The sequence below is a fragment of the Acomys minous genome (assembly GCF_964271855.1).
Source record: "Acomys minous genome assembly, chromosome: 2".
In the NCBI taxonomy this organism is placed as follows: domain Eukaryota; kingdom Metazoa; phylum Chordata; class Mammalia; order Rodentia; family Muridae; genus Acomys; species Acomys minous.
In genome coordinates, this window is record NC_140484.1 from 70,459,678 (window position 1) to 70,484,740 (window position 25,063).

General features: G+C 49.1%; 1 protein-coding gene across 4 annotated transcripts in view; it reads left to right on the top strand.

The window, feature by feature from the left end:
- Nucleotides 1–25,063, top strand: part of RGS10 (regulator of G protein signaling 10) — a 42,374-nt gene that overhangs the window by 10,409 nt on the left and 6,902 nt on the right. For 3 of the 4 annotated variants that reach the window (XM_084764525.1, XM_084764524.1, XM_084764526.1), the window contains exons 2-4: nt 5,002–5,120; nt 6,239–6,325; nt 19,221–19,364. In XM_084764525.1, the coding sequence (XP_084620651.1) occupies nt 5,002–5,120; nt 6,239–6,325; nt 19,221–19,364 (350 nt within the window). Of the gene's footprint in view, nt 1–5,001; nt 5,121–6,238; nt 6,326–19,220; nt 19,365–19,752; nt 19,785–25,063 lie in introns of all 4 variants that reach the window. The other variant, XM_084764527.1, reaches the window with a different exon arrangement.

Here is a 25,063-nt window from a genome sequence, read left to right on the forward strand (position 1 = left end):
AAAAAAGTAGATTACGTTTCCTGAACAGGAGACACTGAGTCACCAAAGTCTTCTGAATTCAGGATGATGCCAGATGGAAAAAGGCTGGTGATATATTTCACAGGAGCCTGGAGATGGTGGCTTGCTGTGACCCGAGTGCAGTTTGAATGTGTCTCAAAGCTCCTGTATTGAAACACAGTTTCCGTTGTAAGGTGTTAGGAAGGCGGAAGAAACTTTTTTTTTTTTTTTTTTTTTTTTTTTTTTTAGAAATACTGTTTATAGTAGGGGCCCTTAGGAACTGAATCAATGAGCCATAGCAAACTTCTTGCTTTATAAAGTAGCCTGCCTCAGGTGTGTTGTTACAGAAATGAAAAAAAAACAGACAAAATATAGATGCCATTAAGTGAATTGTGTTTGAAGATGTTGTACCAGGAAGATCTGTTTGTTGTAAGAACACCAAACTATCTTAATCAGACTTGAAAGTCAGGCTGGGCCTGATGACCTGGACCTGTAATCCCAGCTCCTCAGGAGGCTGAGGCAGGAGGATTGCCAGGATCAATACCTATCTGGGCCACAGAGTGAGTTCCAGACAACCCTTTCTCAGAACGAGGAAAGGGGAGGGGAGGTGGCAGAAGGGAGCATGTCTTAGCGGTCGAGCATTTGCCTAGCATGTGCAAGGAACTGGAGCCAACCCCCAGTGTTGAAAAACAAACAACAAAAAACCTTAAAGTCAATCTGAAGTCTTGGAAAAGATCCAAACCAATATCCAAGGAAAGTGAAAACACATGACAGGAGCTGGTAGAAGAGCTGTGTGGGAAAGTTACAGTGGCAGAAGTGGATAAAAGGGAAGGCTTTCTTTTAGTTAAGAGACCTGAAGTCCAAAAGATGGTTCAGCAGCTAAGAGTGCGTATCATTCTCTGGAGACTTGAATTTGGTACTCAGCCTGCTGGTCAGGTAGCTTACAACCACCGGGAACTTCAGCTCTGATGCCCTCTTCTGGCCTCCTCTGGCCTTGCACTCACTTGCACAATGCTCCTATCCCATGTATACAGGTGATTAAACACACACACACACACACACACACAGACACATACACACACACAGTTCCAAAGTCAAAACTCCAGTAACCAGAGCTTTTGATAATATCTCCCCTGAGTCACACAATATCATTGTTATTTTCTGATGCAAGGGAGACGGGAGCCCCGGCACATACCCATGAGGGACTACCATTTTCTGTGTTCCAACGACCCAGGAGCTCTATGAAGGCAACCTGATGAGGACAGATTGGTCCCACTGGTCCCGTGTGATGTCACCCAGGACGTTTTCTTGTCTATTTTTTTTTCTTGGACTTTTGCTTTCCACTCTAAGGAAGCAGTCTAGATAGTGGATCTGGAGTTGCACAAGTGTGTGTGTGTGTGTGTGTGTGTGTGCATATTCCTGAGCACAGCACATTGTGGAAGCCAGAGACTGATGCCAGGTGCCTTCCTCAATCATTTCCACCTTATTATTTTAGGCCATGGCTTCCCACTGAACCTGAGACTCTGTGATCCACCTCGCGGGCCTTGTCCACGAGCCCCAGGAATCCTCCTGTCTCTGCACCCGCCAGCACTGGGATCACATAGGCAATCCTGCTGCTCCTGGCTTTCCGTGTGGGTGCTAGGGATGGACCTCAGGTACCAAAGCAGCCACCTCACTTCTTGTTCAACTGAAAGCTGCCACAAAAAGTTACCTATAGATTTGATTGGCGCCAGCAGTAAAGGGGCCGATTTGCATTTCCCCGGCCGTAGAGCCAGCTCTCAACTGCCTGGGTGCCATGTGCGTTTATTTGCCATAGCGCAGGGCAGTGGAACACTTAGCATGGTGTGGTTGATTATTTAAAGAGTGCCAGGAATGTTGGCGTCCTTTCAGACCACGGCTGAAGACGTGGAAGAGAGCTTGTGGCTGCCTGAGGTAGCTCCTAGAACAGCACACTCGTGTCCCGGTGTTTATTTACTTAAGAGGATCTGCTGGGCCAGTGGAGTAAATGGTCAAACTGTTCTCGAGGGCAGAGGACAGAAGGTAAGTTCCTGGGATGCTTGGTGGGACGAGCCCTGCTTCGGGAATCTCTTGTAACGATGACTTAAAAATCTGTGTCGAGGGATTGACGTTCCGTGATACACACGGAGCCAGGAAGTCATTTCTCACCCAGGAGTTGGAGAGTCGTCACGCTGGAGGGCCAGCAGGGTCATTTGGTAAATTGTTCTAGGGAGTTTGCTTTGATGAGAGCACTGGTGCAGCCGCCAGTAATTTCTCACATACTACCTCACTGATGAGCCCCGGCAGAAACTAGGTTTCTGATGCTGTTCTGTTTTATAGAGGTGCAGGCAATTGATCCCCAGAAAATTAAGATGTTAAAGTGTGAGTCTGGGTGTGGTGGGACAGGCAGGCAGCATAGGCTACATAGTGAGACCCTCTCTCAAAAAACAAACAAAATCAAGGTTAGGATGGGTTGTTTTGCCCCCTAAAAGGACGTCACTGTCAACTGTTAAGTATATTATCTCCACCCCGGGTGTGTGTGTGTGTGTGTGTGTGTGTGTGTGTGTGTGTGTGTGTAGGTGTGCTTATGTGTGTGCATATGTTTTGAAGCCAGTGGACAACCTCAAAGGTTGTTCCTTAATACCATTTTTTTTGAGACAGGGTCCCTTAGCAGCCTGGAGCTTAGCAACTCAAGTAGACTCACAGGTGGGTGCTGGGACTAGAGCTCGGGTCCTCATGCTTGTGCAGATGGCACTTTACCAACTAAGCCTACTCCTCAGCCCAAGGCTGGTATATTCTGGTATAAGGTTTCTTTCAAAAATACGTGGCCTCCTAGCTGCTTTCAGTGATCAATGTAAGATTTTTTTTCAATCATGCTTTAAAAATGATTTACTTTGTTGGTCTCTTAATGGAAAGTTTATTTTCTCCAAGATTCAAGCTTTTTTTTTTTTTTAAATAAAATCTTGTCTCTAATATCTGGGACAAAAAAAAAAAAAGGCAATTGTGGGAAAAAAAAAAAGAACTAGCTGTAAATACAGTTCCCTTGGTAGGGAGAGAGAGACCGACACTCTGTGCTCTCACCGCTCTCTGATAGACCTCCTATTTTTATCCCCTAATGGACACATGATAATTACACATATCCGTTAGATATGGTGGGGACATTTAAATGTATATTATGTAAGGATTAGGTCTAGGTGACTGCCATGTCTACCACTCAGTCTTCTCATTTCTTTGTGTTGGAGACATGACATGCAAAATCCTCTCTCCTGCTGTGGAGAAATACAGTTTGTGCTTCCGTCCTGAGTGTTTAGACAGCCCCCAGCTCAGAGGCTTTCTCCTTAGATGTACACATGGATTTTATCCAAGACCTTGTAGCTCAAACCAGTCAAGCTGGGACTTGACCTTGAACTCAACCAAAGTGACATGCCAGTAGTTTTCCCATGATTCCATGTCCGGGCCAGGTCTGTGCATCACTTCCTCCTTCAGCCAAGTGACCCCAGAGTGATAGTGCAAGGCCCGCCGTCCCCTTTTCTTTGCTATAGAGGGTGTTATGTGTCAAGCCTGTTGATGTAAGATGTTCCATGCAGTCACCCATGCACCCTGTGTGCCAACAGGTTAGGGGGCTGCCTCAGGGTCAGTGCATTCTAATCTATCATCCATCCACCCATCCACCCATCTATAGGCAGGGCCTTATGTTTCACAGGCTGGCTCTGAACTCACTGTGTAGCCATGGAGGACTGAACTCCAGATCTCTCTACCTCCCAAGTGCTAGGTCCCACACAGGTGCTACCATGGCTGCTCTCGTGCTAAGGATGGACCTAGGGCTCTGTGGATGCTAGGCAAGCCCTTTCCCGACTGCTGCATCTCCGGCTAGGCTTGTAAAGATATGCCATGTTTAAAAGCAAAACAAAATGCCAGGCGCGGTGGCACACCCCTGTAATCCCAGTACTCCAGGAGGTTCGAGGCCAGCCTGGACTATGAAGTGAGTCCAGGACAGCCAAGGCTACACAGAGGAAACCCTGTCTCGAAAAGCAAACAGACAAACAACTCCTCCTCCAAACAAAACTAATGCAGAGACTTCCACAATGAACCAAACTGCAGAAGTTTAAATAAAAACTGGACAAGTAACAGCATGATGCCAAACCACACAGACGGAGACCACCGATGCTTTATTTAAAATGTTGGCCATTGTTTGCCATGGACTGTATTCTGGGACTCAGGAAAGAACCCAGGGCTCTGTACACACTAAGTGCGCGTTCTACCCCTCTACCTTATGGATTCTTTGTGCATTAATTTTGAATTTTTAGAAGACTACCTCATGAAGACATTTATCTTGATGCCTGTGTATTCTCACAACTCTTGGTGTGACTGTCCTCTTCCCGGCCTGCTTCACACTCTTCCTTATGTGCCGCACAGGCTGAAGATGCTGCGCTATAGGAGCTTTCAGATCCATGGACTCAGCCGGGCGGTGGTGGCTTTAATCCCAGCACTCGGGAGGCAGAGGCAGGTGGATTGTTGTGAGTTCGAGGCCAACCTGGTCTACAAAGTGAGTCCAGGACAGCCAAGGCTACACAGAGAAACCCTGTCTTGAAGAATAAAACAACAACAACAAAACAAACAAAAAAACCAAAGCAGATCTACGGAGTCACCATGACTGTGCAAAGGAGGAGGGAAAAGACATGGTCAGGGGCCATGGGAGGTGGTCTGCAGAGAGGCTCAGGGCCAATGGACAAATTGGGACATAATAGAAATGGCAAGACCCACTACTTTCTTTGGTTTGAACCTCAGGGCTTTTTGTTTTGTTTTTTTTTTTTGTTTTTGTCTAAACAGTGGCAGGAATAGTGACTTCCACGTCAGTAGAACGAGCATTGTGACAGGCCCTAACACGTGTTGATGCCATTGGTGGTGATGACCTTGTTATGCAGGCTGACCTTAATTTCCTCCCATGCACCGTGCGCATGGGACAGAGCCTCTGGATGGTGACACTGTCTGAATTGTGTTTTGTAGATATCCACGACAGCGATGGGGGCTCAAGCAGCAGCCACCAAGGCCTCAAGAGCACAGCCAAGTGGGCAGCCTCCCTGGAGAATCTTCTGGAAGATCCTGAAGGCGTGAAGAGATTTAGGGTTTGCCTTTTCATTGTTCATTCGCATTGATGCAACAGGAAAAGTTTAAACGTGTGAATGATGGGGGATGGGGGGGTGGGTGGACGCAGGGACCAGGACAACATTTAACACTGTCTGTCCCGACCGGAGACTGAGAACTGCTCATCTGTCATGACCACCTTGAACTTCCACTAAGGGACATGCAGCCTGTTGTCTCTGGTTTTCCTATAGTTAGCGGAGAGGAGAGTAGGGCCACGGGGAGGGTGCTCTGCCTGAGAGGGATCTGGACGAAGGGTTTCCAGGACTGGCAGGCATGGTCTGGGTCTCTCTGGTGTGGAGGGTTATCCTCTCCGATCTCAGACCCTGTCTGGATGCATCCGGGCTGGTGAGGGAGAAAGAGGTCGGATGGTAACTGACAAAGTGAAGCTGGGGAAGGGGTCGGCCGAAGGAGGGCTGATGTGACAAGAAAGGGCTCAAGCCACCAAGAAATAGCTTTCCCTGTGCATTGGAGGGTATCGCACGAGTCCAGTACTGACCCTTGGCAACGTGGCTTTTTAAGTGATGGGCCAAGGTGCTGCTGGTCTCCGTGGAGTTCCTGGGTCAGGTGGGAAGTCAAATGGTGAGCTTTGCCTGGAGGCCAGTGAGGTCTGAACACAGCCGCAAAGCTGACCACGTACTAACTCCTCACCAGAAGGGAAGCACACCTCCAACTTAAAACGGTCTACATTACTGTGATTTGGACAGGCTTAATGTGTTTTCTTTTCTTTTGTTTAAAAAAAAAAAAGGCGGGGGCCTGGCTTTAGAGGAATGCACTTTGTTTAAACAGTGTCTGGAAGGGGCTAATATATCTTCGGCCTTAATTTACTTTTTGGTAATTTATTGTCAGCTTAGAAATGTGAGCAGATTCCCCGCTTCATTTTTATTCTGTCTTGCAGTGTCAAAACCATTAAGGTGAAATGCGTAAGAAATTCTTGCTTCAACATAAACCACGTTCTTTGTTTTTCTGGGTGGAGTTTTTTTTTTAAAGGGCTGATTAAACCAGGCCCCTTGGTCCACTTTTGCTAAGTCATCTTCTGAAGGAAACTCTGCTTTCTCAATGTTGAGCACTCTATGATTCCGTCTTTCTTTTTTATCTACAGGAGTTTTTGAAGAAGGAATTCAGTGAGGAAAATGTCTTGTTTTGGCTAGCGTGTGAAGATTTCAAGAAAATAGAGGACCAAAAGGAGGTATGTCTCTGCCGTCTGCTTTCTTCATCTGTTTTCCTTCTCATTACAACACTCACAGACACATGTTGCCAAGATTTGGGACTTGCCCAAGACCGTCCTCACTTGTACCAGATTCGAGGGAAGATTTCAAAAATTTCAGTTCGGATTCTGTTGACCAAATATTGATAATTTTTTTTTTTTTTTGGGGGAAAAGAGAGTGAGTCAGCCCTTTCTAAAGAGACCTGTTAAAGCTGGCCACTATGCGCAAAGTAAGTGTAAACAGTTTTCGTTTATCGAGTCAACTGTTTTCTTCGTAAATAAGCCGTGAGGATGTCTCCCCCGGGGTGACAACGGTGTTGTCAGATGTGAGCCATGCTATGTGTGGCCGTGAAGGCACACCGTTCATCAGAGGACCAGCAGCAGGTGACTGGGTGGCCCCTCCTGTAGCTGACAGAAATTCTATGTAGGGCGTTTGTGACTTCTCCCAGAACGTGTTTGTCTTTTGTCAGAGGTGGCCTTTGGTCCCCAGGCAGCCTCTGAAAGAGGGATGTAAGACAGGTGGGTGGCCTGGGTGGGTTTCGGCTGTCTTTCTGAAGGGCCACCAAAGGCCACAAGTCCCGTGAAAGCGCATGGACTCTGGGTAAGGATGTTGGAAGTGAGGGGCCGGCAGAGGATGTCTGTCTTGCTTCTGGTGCCTGCGCTGCCCACCGAGGGCCCTGAAGGCTGGCCCTCGTGCGCTCTGCTTCTGTCTTCAGCTCACTGCCAGGAGCGCTCCACTACAATAGTATTTCTGTGCCTGACCTGGGGGACCTCTCTTTCCATAGAGTCTTCTCTCACGTTGAACATCTGGATTCTTCTTTTACTCCTTCTAGTGCTGGGGCTCGAATCTAGGGCGTGGGTCATGTCAGGCACACACCTTTTCACTGAGACTTGTGCCTTTTGAGACAAGGTCTCACTGAGTTGTCCAGGTTGGCTTTGAACTCAATCCCGATGGGCCACTGAATCTGAGAAGCCAGGATTACAAGACCACACCTCTTCCCAAACACTTCACCAACTGGGAAGCAGAGACATTCAAATAGAAGAGCTTGTGGGGGATGACTCTTATTCAAACTGCCACACTTACCCTCCAAACAGAGCATCTCCCCAGGCAGATGTGGCTTGTAGGCTGCCAGGTTTGGAGATTCTGTCTCTTAAAGCTGGACTCTCCAGGACCATCAGCCATTACATGTTTGTAGACAACAGCCTGGAAAGCGCATCTCCCTGGTCTGGTGCAAGGCTCTCTCCCCAGGGTGGAGCAGCCTGTGGCTTTCCTCTTTGGAAAGGACAAGAAGTGAGTCTGAGATGGGTTCCTGTGGCTTGAGTCTCCCAGGCTGGCCTAGCCCCACTACGAAGGATTGTGGGGCTTTTGTGTCTTTCTGCCATTTTCTCCCAGAGCATCCTGGATGGGGAAGGGAGGTCACGGGGGAAGTGGGAAGAAGTTGTACCAGCATTGGAAAGGTAGTATTCAGGCTTGAGGTCCCCTGGGAAGGAGGCCACACCCTTCTCCTCCATCCCCAGCACTGAAGACAGGCCTGGGAGAACCTCCGCCGTATGCTGGCCTTGTGCATCCGATGTGACCAGCATCGTGCCATAAGCACCTAGCTCAGAGTCAGGCGGCCATGCCGATGGCCTTCATCTTGCTCTTTGAAGGTCAGAAGCGGGAGAGACCCACAAGAGAACAAATCTATCCTTGTGGCCCAGGCAGGAAGCAGAGGTCCTGGACAGAGCTGAGCTTTAACAGTGCTCTGGAGCCACCCCCCGCCACCTTCCTGTACCCCACCTGCCCTGTGTGTGTCTGTTCTTGTGGAGTGCCCAGCCCATTGCAGAGTGCCTGCTCAGTGCCGGGCACCGTGAAAAGCGCTGGAGACACCCGCCTCATGGGCAAAGCAGACGGGCTTCGTTAGAGTACCACGATCTGCCAGTGCGGCACACACAGATGTGGGAAGTGGGAAGTCTCAGGACCCTCAGGCAGCGGAGGTCACCAAGGTCTACTGGGAAGTGAGTTGGGGCCTGAAACCTGCAGTGCTGCTTGGGGAAAGGGAACCAGTGATTCTAAAAGCAGGAACAACAGCCTGGTGACAAGAGCAGGCATGAGAGGGTCCTGTTTGCCAGGGGGCTGCTGGGATGTATTGGAAGCTAAGGGTAGGTGTGACCAAACCTGGGAATGTGGGCGCTATTGTAAGGAAGGGCCCTTGTGCCACGGCCCTGGAAAGTCCCTAGAGGACCTTAATGTTGTTATGTTGGGTGGCACCGCCTTGTTACAGCCTATGGAAATCTAGAACCAGTATCCTTCTCTTCAGCCCCATGGCCAACACCTACCCCAGGACTTCTGGGAGGCATGTGTCCCTAAGTCTGGAACACACTCACCAGTATAATGAATACTGCACCGATTCCCCACTCTGCTCAAGGAACAGAGATGCCTGCCTCAAACTTTCCTTTGGAACACCACAAGCCAGGCCTCCATCTTAGGCGTTTTTCTCAGCACTCTTATCTCCCAAGCTCTGACAGCACAGCTCGCCAATCTTTGAACACTCGGGGCCTTTTACAGCCCAAAGTTCCAAAGTCTTTCTGCAATTATCTTCAAAACTACACGGTCAGGTCTGTCACAGAAACACCTCACTCCTGGTTCCAATTTCTGGCTAGCTAGGGTTACTACAGTGTTGATGGAAGAAAAACAACTTGGGAAGAAAAGGCTTTATTTGGCTAACACTTCCACGTCACAGTCCACCACTGAAGGAAGTCAGGCCAGGAACTCAAACAGGGCAGGAAACCTATAGACAGGAGCTGGTACAGAGGTCGTGAAGGGGTGCCACTTTCTGGTTTGTGCATCATGGCTTGCTCAGCCTGCATCCTTACCGTACCCAGGACCACCATCTCAAGGGTTGCAGCACCCATAATGAGTGGGCTGGACCCTTTCAAATCAATCTCTAATGAAGAAAATTAAGGGTTGTCTTCAGCCCAATCTTATGGAGGAAGCATTTTATCAATGGAGGCTCTCTCCTCTCAAATGACTCCAGCTTGTGTCAAGTTGACATAAAACTAGCCAGCACAGCGCTGCTGGGGAGGGTGGAGCCATTGGTGATACTGGCATGTCTGGGTCTTGGTCTGGGCCACAGCTTTGAGCTTTCACGCTGCTACCATGCACAGCTACAGGGGTAGAATTTGAGAGGTCAGTGGCAGCCTGTGTTAGGTTACCTACCTACCGAACATTGCATCAGCATGTAGAGCCGACCCCTGGGCCCACAGGCTCAACTGGGTCCCACTGCTGGGGAGGTAAAACTAGGCAGTCAGCTCTGAGTTACTAGTTTCCAGAAGTGGAGGAGGAGGCAGGCCCTGCAGAAGGCACCTAACTGAATTTCACAATCAGACTTACCACATCTGCCCCAAAGGGAGCGTGGGAGGTTTTTATCTCTATCTGCGCTCAATTGAGGCAGCTGTGAGCTTGATACAAATCAGGCTTTTAAACCTCTGTTAGCTTAAAGACCACTTTGTTGATTTCTCTTCCTTTTTTCTTTTTCTGTTTTTTTTTTTTTTGTGTGTGTGTGTGTGTGTATGTTGGATATGTGTGTACTAGTGTCGTGCATGTGTGCATGAGTTTTATTTTTCATGTGTATGAGCACACATGTGTGGGTGCTCCTATACATGTGTGAACACGCATCCGGAGGCCTGAGACTGATGCGAAGGTGTTACCCTCCACACTTTTCCACTTTAGTCACTGAGGCAGGGTCTCTCAATCAAACCCAGAACTTGTTCACACGGCTGGTCTCACTAGCCGGCTTGCACTGGCTCCTCTTTCCCCGGGCTGAAATTGCAGGCAAAGCCACCATGCCTCAGTCCTGGAGATCCAAGTGCTGGTGCTCACTGCACGCAATGGCTTCCCCTCTGAGCCTCTCCTCCGTGACTAGCTCACACTCAGCGACTCCGGCATCTTGTACGATGTTCTCCGGGGTCTTTTGTAGTCTTGTCTTTTTGTCTCTTATGTCCATGAGTCCAGGCATCTTTCTTCTTCTTCTTCTTCTCTACAGTATGCGAACATCTAGGCCCGTGCCAGGAACACAAGGCGTTTCTTCCCTTCTGTGGGATGAAGGTGTGCCCTCCACTCAGGCTGGACTGTCACCTGGCCCTGAAACCCTGGCCGTGACATGGCCTTGAAAGATAAGCATGCATTCTAGCCTGCTGGGCCTTTCGTTCTTAGAAGCCCCGTCAGAGAGAGCAGCCCAGAGTCTAGACTGCCTTTCACTGAGACCTGGGCAGGTTACTCAGGCCACTGGGCAAAGCAGGGCCATGGCTTAGGAAGGTTCAACACTGCATATATCTGGGGAATTTGGGGGACTCTGGGAAACTGGGAACGTGACACCTCTCGCCTCCTGCCCTCAGGTTCTCGTTGTTTTTTATCCCTCCCTTACGTCTGTACCCAGCACCTTCCATTTCTCTGTGGTTTAAAGCCTTTCTCTCATGTGCCCTTTTCCTGCGAGTTAGCATGTGATGTCTTCGTAGCTTTTAGGATAATTCACCATTTGTGTCTTAAGAAACCACAGAGGACAGGCTGGAGAGCTGGCTCAGCCGTTCAAAGCTCAGTCTGCTCGTCCAGAAGACCCACGCTTGGTTTATCAGCACCCGTGTCAGGTGGCTCATGACCTTCTGTAACTCCAGCTACAGGGCATATGATGCCTCTGGCCTCTGGGGGCACCGCCCCCCTCCCCCCACAAATGTGTGCACAGCCACCCCTACATATTACAGACAATTAAACATAAAAACAAATCTTTAAAAAGAACTCCAGAGAAATCTCCAACAAGCTTTTGTTTTTGTTTTGTTGGCTAACCCTGAGTTCATTCATTCATTCATCCATTCGTTCATTCATTTGTTCATTCATTCATTCATTTGTTCATTCATTTGTTCGTTCATTCATTCATTCATTTCATTCATTCGTTTGTTCATTCATTCATTCATTCATTCATTTGTTCATTCATTCGTTTGTTCATTCATTCATTCGTTCGTTCGTTCATTTCGTTCATTCGTTTGTTCATTCAGCCTCCTAACTACTCACTTATCCATTAGCTCACATCCCCTGAGCCTGTTTACTATGTGGCAAGGATTGCAAGGAATTGGCTGCTTGTACAGCTCTATGCAGACCACATCAAGGATGGGGCATGGAGGTAGGGTAGGGACTGGTTCCCAGCTCTGAGAGAGCTTTGTGCCAGCATTTAGATATGACAGTTCTTTCTATTTCAAAGTATTTCAAAGCTTACAGTTATAAAGAGTCTATGGTATTGAAATTTTTTTTGGTATATTTTGCTTAGCACTACAACTTGATCCCATAACTGGATCTATTTGGGGATTTTTTTTTTAAAGGTGTTTTAAAGAGCTTAAAATGTTCCCTGGGAGAGGTTTGTTCTCTGTGAGTGAGTGGGTTGTGTAGGGAGGGCTTCTTGCTTTCACCCGCAGCGCCCTCCAGAACTCAGTTGCTGTCTAGTTTTGGTAATGTCTTCTGACTACAGCCTGTCACGTACATGTTAACCCATTGAATCCATGTTCGCCATGGGAGGGAGTGCCAGGGCCCACACTGGCCCTTAGGAACGTGGTCCGATCTTGGCCTCTGTGCTCACTGTCTGCTTCCCCCTTTTGTGAACTGCAGAGTAGAATTTCAGGGTGGAGGCCTGGTGGGGTACCAGTCAGTACCTTCCTTAAAGCATCAGCTGCTCTCTCTTCCTTCCCCTCCCCCTTTTCTTCCACTGGAGACAGGATCTGCTGCTGCTGCTGCTGGTGGTGGTGTGGATCACGCCTATGTGGTACCAGAGGAGGGTGCCAGGTGTCCAGCTCTCTTGTTCCCTTGAAATAGGGTCTCTCTCACTGAGCCTGCAGCACACCGTTCTCCAGCCAGGCTGGCTGGACGCAAGTCCCAGTGGTCTTTCCAAGACAAGCTCTATTGCCCATGTTAGCCTTGACCTCTTAGCCTCAGGTGATCCGCCTTCCTACAGGTGCCTGCAACCCTGATCAGCTCTGTGTCTGTTTGTCTGTCTGTTTCCCGTGATAGTCCCTATCCCCTGAGTTGAGCTCTTAATTGTAATTTTTTTTCTTTCTTTCCTTTTCATCTCTTCGGCTTTGGGTTTCTACTTTTCTTCTTTCTTTTATTATTATTATTATTATTATTATTATTATTATTATCATTATTAATTATTTACAATTCCAATTTTATGCTTAGATGCCCCTTTTGGACTTTCTTTGCTTTTGTGTTTTTTGTTTTTGTTTTCTAGAGGCAAGCCTGGTATGTTCATAAGCTGGATACACTTCCATTCAGCCGGCTGGAAAGGCTTTGCTGGGGTCTGTATGTGGAACTCAGCTGACTCAGCTGGAGCAATTTATTCATCTTGGCAGCCCCCCTCCACCACCACCCCCCACCTCCGCCTCCAGCCCTCCTCACTTCTCTGGAACCTCCCTCAATCGATTTATTTTATTTTTATTTTTGGAGCAGGGGACCCAAGTACTCTACCACTGAGCTAAGCCAAAAGTCCAGTCTTTAAAATTATTAGATTTATTCATTTTGTTTTATATATGAATGTTTTGCATCCATGTATGTGTGTGCACCAAATATGTGTTTGGTGCCTGTGGCAGTCAGAGGAGGGCATCACACCTCCCCAGGAACTGGAGTTAATTACAAATGATCATGAGCCACCATGTGGGTGATGGGAACTGAGCCTGGCTGAGCAACATGTGCTCTTAACTGCTGAGTCATCTTTCCAGGTGGAGGGTGGCTTTAAAAAGATTTATTTATTTTTATTTTACGTGTATGAGTGTGTGTCTGCATGTATGTTTGTGCACATGGAAGCTGGGATCCTAGAATAGGCATTAAAATTTGTTATGAGCTTCCATGTAGGATTACATTTTATTATTATTTATATATGTATATTTGTGTCTGTATGAATATAAGCTCTGTGCGCTCTCTCTCTCTCTCTCTCTCTCTCTCTCTCTGTGTGTGTGTGTGTGTGTGTGTGTGTGTGTGTGTGTGTGTGTGTGTATGGCTGTGGAAGTGGGCATTAGATTCCTGGAGCTGGAGTTACAAGAGATTGTGAGCCACCCAGCATGGGTGCTGGGATCCAGACTCCAGTCTTCCGAAAGGGCAGGAAACACTCTTTATTTTGGTGGGTGGGGGTGGGGAACTTACTCTGTAGACCAGGCTGGCCTCGAACTCACAGAGATCTGCCTACCTCTGCCTCCCTGAGTGCTGGGATTATAGATGTGTGCTGCCGTGCTCTGCCATTTAAAACTTTTAAAGTTACATTCATTTCAGTGCAGTGTGGCGGTCAGAGGACAGCTTGTAGAAGACAGTTCTCTCCTTCCACCCTGTGGGTCGTGGTGGTGTCAAACCCAGGTCACCAGGCTTGGTAACGAGTGCCTTTGCCTGCTGAGCTTTCTCACCGTCCCCTTCACTTTATTTGCCCTGTCCCTGTTCTATTCCCTTTATGAACCAAATATGAATGAAGTCCATACGCAATCCTATTTTAATGTGTTCTCTCTTGGGTCCACCTCCAGTGGAGGAGCAAGATGGAGAGCAGTGGTTGATGGGAGATGTGTTCCAGAGTCAGGCATGCAGCAGGCAGGGTGTGGGCCAGATGAAGAGGTGTCACAGGGACTCGAAGCTCCGCCTTCCTAGAGGAGCCCTGGCCAGGAGGTGACCTTCCCTTCTCGTAGTGTCTCTGGGGCTCCCTACCTGTGTTGCCAGCAGTCAGTTAACTCATGGGGCAATGGCTTGGGAGGCTGTTGGGCTGCATGGTGGAGCATATGGTTACAGCATCCAGGGCAGGACTCAAATTTAGGGAGAGGCTAAGAGGGCACAGTAAGGGAGTAAGACAGAACCCGAGACTCCTGAGAGAATAGGGCTCTGCTGAGGGAGCAGGGTGAAGGAAGAAGGCAGGCATGGCACTCAGGACTGGAACCAGAGAGGCAGGCACCCAGCGACCCCTTCAGGGGCTTAGCACCCAGGAGCCCCTAGGCAACATGGTAGGATTCTGGCGAGAGGGTAGAAAGGAGAGTGTGTGGGAGGAACTCCCAGGGGACTCTTTTCCCGAGAGGTGTCTTAGGAGTTGGCAGTGAGGAAGCTGTTTGCCATGGGGAAGTGAGCTAAATGCTTCTGTGGTGGCAGAACATCAGCACGTGGCCTAAGTCAGGGAGAAGGGGCCTCACCACGCCCTCCTGAGTGCTGGACAACTAATTGCTTTGCTGTTCTGGCCAGATGGATGTCCGGGGTTATGAGTGAAGTGAATTCGCTTCTCTTAAACCTCCATTGTTGGGAAGTAGGGTTTCCTACCCCGTGTTGGTGCAAACCAGGTAGTGTACCAGAAGGAAAGGCCCGGCCTTGTGTCTGGAAGGAGCTCACCCAAGGTGTCAGAGACTGGATGTAGCTATCTGTCTTTGTCAGGGAAGGGAGGGCCGTGACGTAGGCAGTGGCTGGCTGGACGTGTCTGGTAGCGTCTTCACACACCTAGAACTGACTCTGCCAAGGGAGCCATTCTATTCTGATTCCTCCAGTGGCTGGAACAGGGTTAACAAAAGTCTGGAAAAATCTACCAGAATAGCTCAAGGGACCAGTTCTTCTTTTTTTTGTTCAGTGTTCTCAGCCTGGACACCAGGCCTTCCCGTGACTGGCCTGTGGTCAGCAGTCTCAGGGTTTCCTTTTTCGATCACACTTCCTATCCTAGCCCAGATAAACTCTGCTGCTCACTCATTCCCTTCGCGCCCGCTGGGTCAGCACAGGGACTCACCGTCTTCTCAGAGGCTGGGGAAGGGCAGCTGGTGCGAGACGGTTGGCTGAGAGCCAGGTTTGGACACCTGCAGCCCTGGCACCTGCTTCCTTTCCCATGGGCCACCCCCTCACCCCCCCCCCCCCCACACACACACACATTGGAGCCTCAAGCTGCTCACTTGTATGTCTCATTTTCAGAGCCATTCCAGAGAGCCTGAAATCACGTGGGCCATGTGTGTGTGTGTGCATACATGCACAGTAGAGCATTCGTGGGCTGCGTGCAGATGTCTTGGGGAGGGGCAGGCCCACACTCTTCTGCATGCAGCCTGCTCATCTGGCCAACTGAAATTCTGCCTTCATGAAGTAACTTTAAAACAGGAAGTGGGTTTCCAGAAAATGTTCCCTTCTGACAGAATGGGGGGAGATGGGCGAGGCGTATGGCTCTGTGGAGCCGGTGGGTCTTTGAGAGACACGAAGTTCCAAACTGCTGTTCATGATAGTCTCCAGACCTATCCTAGGAATAGTCATATTTATCTTAAGAGGCTCCCGTGTCTTTGAGTTTGACATTAATTAATTGTCCCTGTAGTCAGAAAGAACAGCCACATGGCTTTGAGTGCAGATCCCCACTGGGCCCCATTCCTGTGTCAGCAGAGATATAGTCAGGCCTCAGCCTCACTGGCTCTTTTTCTCTCTAGTCTCTGGCATGAAGCAAGCTCATTTTCTTCTATTTTTGAGCATGGCTAATTGAAAACTTCCACAGATTTTCATAAGACCAGAAGTTTTTCAGAGCCGGGTGTTCCCTCGGCCAAGCTCTGCAAGCACCCTCGGAGGCTGAGGGCCTCTCTGGGAGAAAAGTGTTTTCCTGGGGCCTCCTGACCTCTCCTATCTCTGCAAAGCACAGTTGTATGCTGCATGTCAAAGGCATCTCTCCGTTGCCTTGCACTGTGAGGTCCGATGAGGCTTGAGACTTGAGGTTCACACAGGAGCTAGCTCTGCTGCAGGGGAGGCAGGTGCACAGATGTCTCCATCCTCCTCAAGAAAAGGGAGGGAGGTTCTTTCTGGTGGAGAGTGCTGAGTCTGCAGCCCTGTCCACAGCAACTTTGAAGACGGCGTGAGTTGGCTCCTGCCATCCGGGCATGCCACGGTTCTGCCATGGTTCTCAGTGCAGTGAGAGTACAAATGAGCGAGCATCTTGTCAGCCCTGTCTCCAAGATACCTCCATGCCCCCCAGTGGCGCTGCACTGGGGACTTCTGGGTGTACAGTGCCTTACTTACATGGAATGCGTGGTCACTCAAAGCCAAACTTCCTCCTCCTTTGGAAGACTGATAAGCCATTTACCCTGGGGCGCTCAGTGGGCCTTGTGGGACCTGAGTAGGATTGAAGTTTGGAGTCAGACAGTCCTGGTGTCACCCGTCTTGGCCCTGGTCCTCACCAGGAAACCAGCATTAACAGGAGAAAAGACCAAAAGATTAAGGGAGGGGAAACAGGCCTAGGTGTGTCCACACCATAGCAGGGGCTGGCAGTAACTCATGCATGTATGTATGTGTGGCTCCGTGGGACTTCATTTGTCCTGGCGAGACACACATAATGAAAACTTCCTTTACGGTGTCTCCATGGCACTGACTGTATTCACAGTGCTGTACAGACGCTGCCACTTACTGGGCCCCAAATACTTTTAACACTAAAAAGAAAAATCTCCGTGCCCATCATGCCTGTCACCCACGGTCAGAGTCTGGTCCAGGTGTTTCTGGGTTCTTAGTCAAGGAACTGAAATAAAGATACACAGAAACTGCAGAGTACCAAGGAAGCTATCCAGCAACAAAGCCATAGTACAGCTGAAAAGAAATTCGCTATCAAGAGTGACAACAGAGGCTGGGCATGGTGGCGCACGCCTTTCATCCCAGCACTCAGGGAGGCAGAGGCGGGCAGATCTCTGAGTTCAAGGCCAGCCTGGTCTACAGAGTGAGTCCAGGACAGCCAAGACTATATAGAGAAACCCTTTCTCAAAAACAAACAAACAAACAAAAAAATGTAAAAGTAACTTTTATTTTCCTGGATCAATTGTCTTGGGAGTCTTACTGCCTCCTTCTGCTAGAGGCCTAGTCCTGGAAGCTTCTAGCCTCCATACAATCTAACCTAGGCCTAGAATGTTTTCAGCTTTTTAGACTTACTGCTTAAGACGCTCACCCTTACTTGTTCTTTCTGAGCTCTGGGCTGCCTGGTTCAACTCTGCTGTCCTGGCTCAAACTCTTCTCCCAGCTGACTTATTTAATCTGGCTTCTCTCTTAGCCCAGAATTGCTCTGTTTGGCTTCAAATTAACTCAGCAATCTGCTCTAATCTTCTGGCTTCTTCTCATTTTCTGGCTTGTTCTGTCTTCATCTGAGTTCTCTCTCTCTCTCTCTGCAACCCATGTCTCTATTACTGTCCTGATAAAACTGCCTCCTCTCTCTCTCTCTCTCTGTAAAACTGCCTCTTAACTAGCTTCCCTTTTCTTTCTCTTCTCGTGAGAGTTGGGCATATCCTAGTCTGTCAAATCTCCGATTCCTCACCTTTTCTGCCACTCACTCAGACATCATTTTCAAATATAGGTGCTTCCTTCTATGAACTAATTTTACCTTCATTGTTTGGGATTAAAGGCATGTATCACCACACCTGGACCTAAGCTTTTCTTTACCTAAAACTTGCTCTATACCAGGCTTGCCTTCAACTCAGACCTGTTTGCCTCTATCTCCTGGATTAAAGGCATGTTTGTATCCCAGCCAGATCACACAGACCTAGAAGATCTTTGTTTTGTTTTTGTTTTTGTTTTTTTAGATTTATTTATTATTTATACAGTGCCTGCCCACCACAAAAAGGCACCAGATCTCATTACAGATGGTTGTAAGCCACCACGTGGTTGCTGGGAATTGAACTTGGGACCTTCGGAAGAACAGATGGTGCTCTTAACCTCTGAGCCATCTCTCCAGCCCTAGAAGATCTTTGGATGAGCTCTCCTGTCAGCTGGATCTCATAGACCTAGAAGGTCTTTGGACGTGATCTCTTGCCAGAGCAGCCATGTTCTCAATTAACATTCTTCTACACACACACACACACACACACACACACACACACACACACACACAAAACCAAAAAAAAAAAAACCCAAAACCAAAAAACAAAACAAAAAAACAACCCAAAAACCTCAAAATGAGTGACAGCAGGCCACATGAGTGAGAGTGTATCCTGGGGCCCCAGGTTATTGCCTGGGACTACTTTGATGGGGTCTTGAGGTAGGAGGGGCTGGTTAAGGCTAGGCCATGAGTGAGTCTCTATTTTGATTGACATGTCTAAGATATAACTTCCTTTCCTGTAATGCATCTGATTTGAACCACACGCACACTCCGTTGTACATAGGCATAAGGTGGTAAATCGAGAGATTCCCCCTAAAAATTCACTTAGAGGACACGGTTTGCCTTGTTGCTCATCCGCCTGAAACTAGAGCAGGTCAGATTGGCCCCTACCGGGTGTACCTGGTTCTGACTGGAGTGTGATTGAATGGAAACTGGGATAGTGTTTGGTGGCTGTTAAGGGAGGGAGAGGTTTATCCCATTGTTTGGAGTGGGTTTGTGTCACTCAATGGGAGGTCTTAGGGGGGTCTAGGTCCCTAGGTGCACTGTTGGGAGAGATGTGTGTGCACACTGAGTGAAGCCCCTGGTGGTTAAGATGTCCCGTGTCCCCGCGCGCACAAGGCTGTACCATATGCAGCCTCCCGTGTCTGGGGTCTGCTTGCCTTCATGCAGCTCTACAGCTCCAAGGTTCACTCAGGTTGCGACTTTGACCAGTGAGTTTCATTCCGCCTCAGGACCAAGCAACGCTCCCACGAGCTCTGGATTTGGAGGGCTCACAGGATGATCCCGAGTCGTGCTGGAGTGCCATTTTCATTGTTTCTAAGTGATCAGTGTGGCGCTTCTGTTTCAGGAGACTTGGCCTCAGATGCGTTATTAGGTGTGGGGCAGGCTGCTGTGGCCCTTCTTGGCAGGGCCTGGCTCTGAAGGCAGCGATGGCTCCCAGCTGAAGCTCTTCCAGGGCTGGCTGGAGGGTGGAGCTGGTTTCAGGCTGTTCCGGAAGCTAATAGTCCTGCTCCTGTTGCCTGCAGATGCAGGAAAAGGCGAAGGAGATCTACATGACCTTCCTGTCCAATAAGGCGTCTTCACAAGTCAACGTGGAGGGGCAGTCTCGGCTCAGTGAAAAGATTCTGGAAGAACCGCACCCTCTGATGTTCCAGAAGCTCCAGGACCAGGTAATGTGACCTCCTTGCCTGGGTCGTGATCTGAAAAGCTAACTATGTTCACTCCAGGCCCGGGAGAATTCTTCAGGGAAATGCCACATTCCCCAGGAAATACCTCATCCTGCTGTGCAGGCCGAAGTGACTGAGGAGCACCCATTGGTGAAGGTCGGGGAACCCCAGGTTCTGAATTTGGACCGTGTTCACTTGCTCTCTGCAGCATTTGAACCATTATGGCTCTCAGCCACTTCCACTGTGATGGGATGGGATGTTGGGTCTGTCTGACGAACACAGGTTACAGAGATGTGGCAATCACTGAAGGGAGGGACAGTTAGGAATGCCTGGGAACAGTGACAGGGAATCTAAGGCTGGTTTGTTTTTTTTTTTTTTTTGCAAATGATAGAACAACTCCCTTACTGCTGGTGGCCCAGAGCTGTAAGTACATTTATAATGTGGCTTCTCAGTCATAACAACAAAGTGAAAAACTTGTAATATATTCCACTTAGAACCAGAAGAGGTAAGTTTAAAAGTGGACATGTTAAAGAGGTAAATCTTAAGCCTTCTGGCAGAATTTTTTTATGAGGAATATTCGGTAAATTCAGATGAAAAGGATGTGGCCTGAAACTCAGACCTGACTTTATAAACGTGTGTGCACGTCTGTGCTCTGCTATAAAATTGGGAGATCCACTCCGGGTCCAGCTTGCATCTCTGCTGGGAAGGCAGATTGAGGCTTAAGGGACCCAACCAGAACATAGAACAGCTGCTGTTGAAGGTAGAGGGAAAAGATTCTGGAAGCAGCCACGAGAAGTCAAAGTAGCAGGGGACCTGCAACTGTGTTTGCACAAATACCCAAACCTCACTGTCTGCCCTTAGGAGGACACAGTGAATAAGACAGTCACATGGAGGGTGTGTTACACCCGGTGGTGGGTCGCACTCCCAGGGTTAACTGTTCAGAACTGTAGGTCACACGTGGCGTGGGACCACTTCCCCATGGTCTCAGGGAAGGCTAGTTTTGCAGGTCTGAGGCTCCACACTGCTCTCTGGGTGTTGGCTGAGCTTTCGCTTTTGGGGGGAGGGGCTTTCTGATCACCTGGTGCGCAGAGCCTAGTGCAACAGTTCTCAACCTGTGGGCCGAAGGGATCCCATCTCAGATACCCTGCATATCAAGATATTTACATTATAATTCATAACAGTAGCAAGATTACAGTTAGGAAGTAGCAGTGAGATAATTTTATGGCTGGGGGTCAGCACAGCATGAGGAAGCTGTGGTAAAGGGTCGCAGCGTAAGGAAGATTGAGAAGCGCTGGGTTAGAGGATTATCCCAGCATTCGAGAGGCTCCATCTTTGCTCATCGCCTCATAAAAAAATGAAACTGCCCAGGCAGAAGAAGCACAAGCAGAAGGACTTTGAGACCAGTTTCCAGCTGACACAGTGGCGAGGGCTGATCCCATGTCAGTTCAGAACAAACTTCCGGTGTGGAGGGAACCCCGGCTGCGTCTTTGGGGAGACTTATCCAGGGCCCTCTGCAGGAGTGGCTCTGAGCGATGGGCATAGATTTGGGAGAGAGAGGAAAAAAAAAGGGAAAGACAGTTCTTGTGACGGTAGCCACGTGGGAACATCTGTCCATTCGGGCCCTCAAGATCTTCTAAAAGATGCCCTTGGGTGCTCCAAAGAACATCCGGTATTGAGAGCTCTGCTGGCCACTAGGTTCTGGGTTCTCTGCAGCGGCCGTGGCCTTGGCTGCTGAGCTCTCCAGAGAGCGGCTGTCTCCCCGGCATGAATTCTCACCTACTCGCTCATCGATTCATCTCCTCGTCTTGTTGACTACAGAAACAAGACTCAAGGAGTTGTTGTGGCTTCTTAGTTATGGCCACTAGAAAAACCATGGCCGCTCTGTACCCCTCATAGCCTTCACCCGTCTTCCTGCTCAAGGGCAGCTTCTCTCAGCTTGGCAGAGGCCCGTGATAACCTGGGACAGTGGGAAGATGGGGCTCATGTGAACTTAGGCAGTTGCTTTATGGGGTTACAGAGGCCAGGTGGCAATGAGATGAGGGAGCCTGGCGGGACTCCACACACTGGCCTGCATGCAGTGCCAAAGACCCCACAGCTACTGTGAGTCGCACTTAGCCCAGACAAGTGTCTGCTAGGGGTGCTTGTTGGCACAGAAAGGATGATTTTTGTTGTTGTTGTTGTTTTTGTTTTTTGAGTGACAATATAGTTTTCATTCTGAGATAGAGTCTGACCTCAAACTTCATTCCTCTGCCTCCCAAATGCTGGGGGTACAGGCGTGTGCCACACTACAGCTGGCTAAGTGGCAAAAGTTTTAAAAACACTTTTCATCCACCTGATAGTAAAAGGCACTTGGGAAGCAAGCTATACCGAAGGCACTCCTTCCCGACTTCACCTGGAGATAGCCGCTGAGCGACATCCCGTCTCTGGCTGCCCATCTTTCACGTTCTATAAATAACATGTGTGGCCCACAGGCATCACCGATGCGGTTCAGGGTTTGACTGTAAAGGAAGTGCTTTTATATCCTGTTGTGAAGCACTCACTGTTTACGAGAGAGAGAGAGAGAGAGAGAGAGAGAGAGAGAGAGAGAGAGAGAGACTGTTCTCCTAAGGTATGGAGGAGAAAACGCTGCAGCCACCCCATCCCTCGGTATCCCTGGAGACTGGCTGCAGAAGGCCCTTTGATACCCACACCACGTGCTGGAGATCATCCTGACAAGCAGTGTGAGATGGCGTGTGATCTACACCTCTTCCCACAAGGGTTAACTCCTCTGTGGTGACCTTACCTGATCTGACGTAGTACCATATCTGTACTTACATTATATTTCTTAGGGGATCGTGGCAGGAAAGGAAAACTTGGTACACATTGAGCTTTTGTTTTCCGGTGGATAACTGCATGGTCTGCTTGTGCAGTATTTGCTGGTTTCTCGGAGGTGGAGGAAGTGAAGAAGGCACCTGGGTTTTGCTTCATGTTGCAAATCTCTGTCAGGGGCCTGAGACACAAAGGGGCTCAGCGTCACCTGTAGTCTTTGCTCCTGAGGACCTGCTTTTTTTTTTTTTTTTTTAGTTTTTTTGAGGCAGGGTCTGTCTGTGTAGCCTTGACTGTCCTGGAGTCACTTTGTAGACCAGGCTGGCCTCGAACTCACAGAGATCTGCCTGCCTCTGCCTCCCAAGTGCTGGGATTAAAGGCGTGTGCCAGGACTTTGCTTTCTTAAATGAGGGAAGTCAAATTAGAAGGAAACATGATGGTAACCAAGATTTTTTTAAAGTTTATTTATTTATTTATTTATTTATTTATTTATTTATTTACTTTTTGGGGGGTGTGTGTGTGTGTGTGATGTAGAGGCCAAAAGTCAACACTGAGTCTCTTCCTCAATTCCTTCCCACTTTAATTTTTAACAGAGTCTCACTGGCCTAGAGCTAACGGGTTTGACTAGACTGGTGGCCAGGGGTCCCCATGTTTTCACTTCTCCAGTGCTGGGATTACAGACATGTGTCACCAGGCCAAATGTGTACGTGGGTGCTGGGAATTGGAACTCAGGTCCTCAATGCTTGTTTGGCAATCATCTCCCCAGTTCTAAGGCCCAAGGTCTCACTAAGCTCCATTCACAGCCCCAGCTTTACCGTGGCCACCTTGTGGCTTAAGGTAGGCCCACCTGAAGAGGCTGCTAACTTGCTGCCAACTTCTGTTTTCAACCACCAGCACCAGAGAAGTTTTAAGCAGCCCAGCCACTCACAGTGCGGCCTTATTCTGCGGCTCTAGGGGAAGCGGGTGGGTCAGCACGGCTTTTGTGGGACAGAACTAGAGCTGAAAGCGCAGCCGACACCACTGAGCTCGGATTAGATGGCCCCACAACCCTACACCCTTAAAAGAGACCCTTGGGTTCTTTACTCAGGTCCTGCTAAATCTTGATGACACACGGGTCCAACAGGTGCCTTAGTTCAGAACAGATTTGACGTAAAGTACTGGCCGGGGCTAGACGGCAGAAAGCAACACTTCACAGCCAGGGAGGAGGCAGACAACAGGACTGAAAATTAACCACAGCACAGTGATCTGGGGCTGAAACACGTGGGGCCTATGTTCCCACACACTGCAGTGCGGGCTTCTCTGTACTACAGGGTGGTAATTTTATCCGGAGAACCTAACAAAAGTGAGCAGTAGTCAGTAGGTTGTGTGAAGAATGCACTGTGCACGTTAGGAAGCATTTTAGCAAAAGCAGGAGAAATTGGGGGCTTATCACTCTTCTCTGGGAACCCCACCCACACTCCGTGGAATAAAGGGAGAGATGAGTTCCTGGTTTAATTCATAAGTTTGGGTCGTCTGTATGCCCAGCTGGTGACTAATCGGGAGAGGTTGCGGTTGGACTGTGTGCGTCTCTTGGGCACCGTGGTCTAGAGTCGGAGGCTGAACGGCACGGGGAGCAATAAGGAAAACAGAAGCAGGAGGGAAGGTGGCTCCCTGTCAGTCACTTGGTTTCTCCAGTGAGTATGCTACGTCCTTCAAGGAAACCAGCCCTTGCCCATCCACAAGGACGAAGACAAACACTAAGAAGTAAACAGAATAGCCAAGAGATGGGCTTAGAGCAGCCAGGAGGGGCTCCTGGGCGTCTCTTGGTTCCTATAGAGGCCAGAGCCCTGGAAGACAGCAAATGCTGGAAGAAGAGACCTGGGAGCCAGGGTATTCTGAGAGAACAGTGTAAAGGTTCTGAGGCGGGTGTTGGCTGTGTGTTATGAAGGTCAGTGTCTCTACTCAGTGGGAGATTGTTGGATACTGGGGCTACGGTACCAGTTTAAATGAGGGATTTTGAAATTTGTTTGTTTGTTTTGTTTTTCAAGACAGCCTTGGCTGCTGATCAGGCTGTCCTTAAACTCAGAGATCCACCTGCCTCTGCCTCCCGGGGTGCTGGGATTACAGGTGTGTGCCACCAAGCCCAGCTGAAATTTAGCTTTTTAACCAGGCAGGTGAGTTGCACTAGTAGGTTTGAGCCTGTAAGCTGGGCCACTTGATCCCGCCCTTTCCTAGGTGGGCTTAGCAAGAGCAGATGACTCGGCTCAGAGCCACCCCTATCACTAGAGGACCAACTGTTGGCCTTGGCTTCCTATCCATGGCCTGAGTGCCAGCCCTCCTCCCCATCCCTGTCTCAGCCCACCACTTCCTGGACATTGGGCCCAGAATCATGGTCTTGAACACTGTGTGGTAGACTGGCTCTTGGCATCAGGAGGGGGAAGTAGGGGCTCAGAGCTCCTTCCTGCCTCAGACTCCACACGGGTTCTGTTTCTTAGTGTGGCTTCTGCTTCCCCACATGTAATATGGAGACTCTGTGCTGCACCTCAGGAGAGCGTAACGTGCTTTTCCCAAAGGAACCTACTACAGAACAGGCATGTGCCAGGACGCCCTCATCCTGGGCAGTGCCAGTGTCTAGGCAAGGGTCAAACACAACTGAATGGCCTTCCTCATCAGAGGAAGGAACCAAGTATGGGCTCTGTGTGTGGTAGACTGGCTCTTGGCATTAGGAGGGGGAAATAGGGGCTCAGAGCCACTTCCTGCCTCAGACCCCACATGGCTTCTGTTTCTTAGTGTGGCCCTGCTGAGACAAGTTAGTGGGGGCTAAACTTTTGTTCCAATGGAAAGGGTCTCCTCACATCTGTATGATCAGGCAGCTTCGGCAGGATGGGACATGAAGGGTGTGACCTGCTGGACTTTCA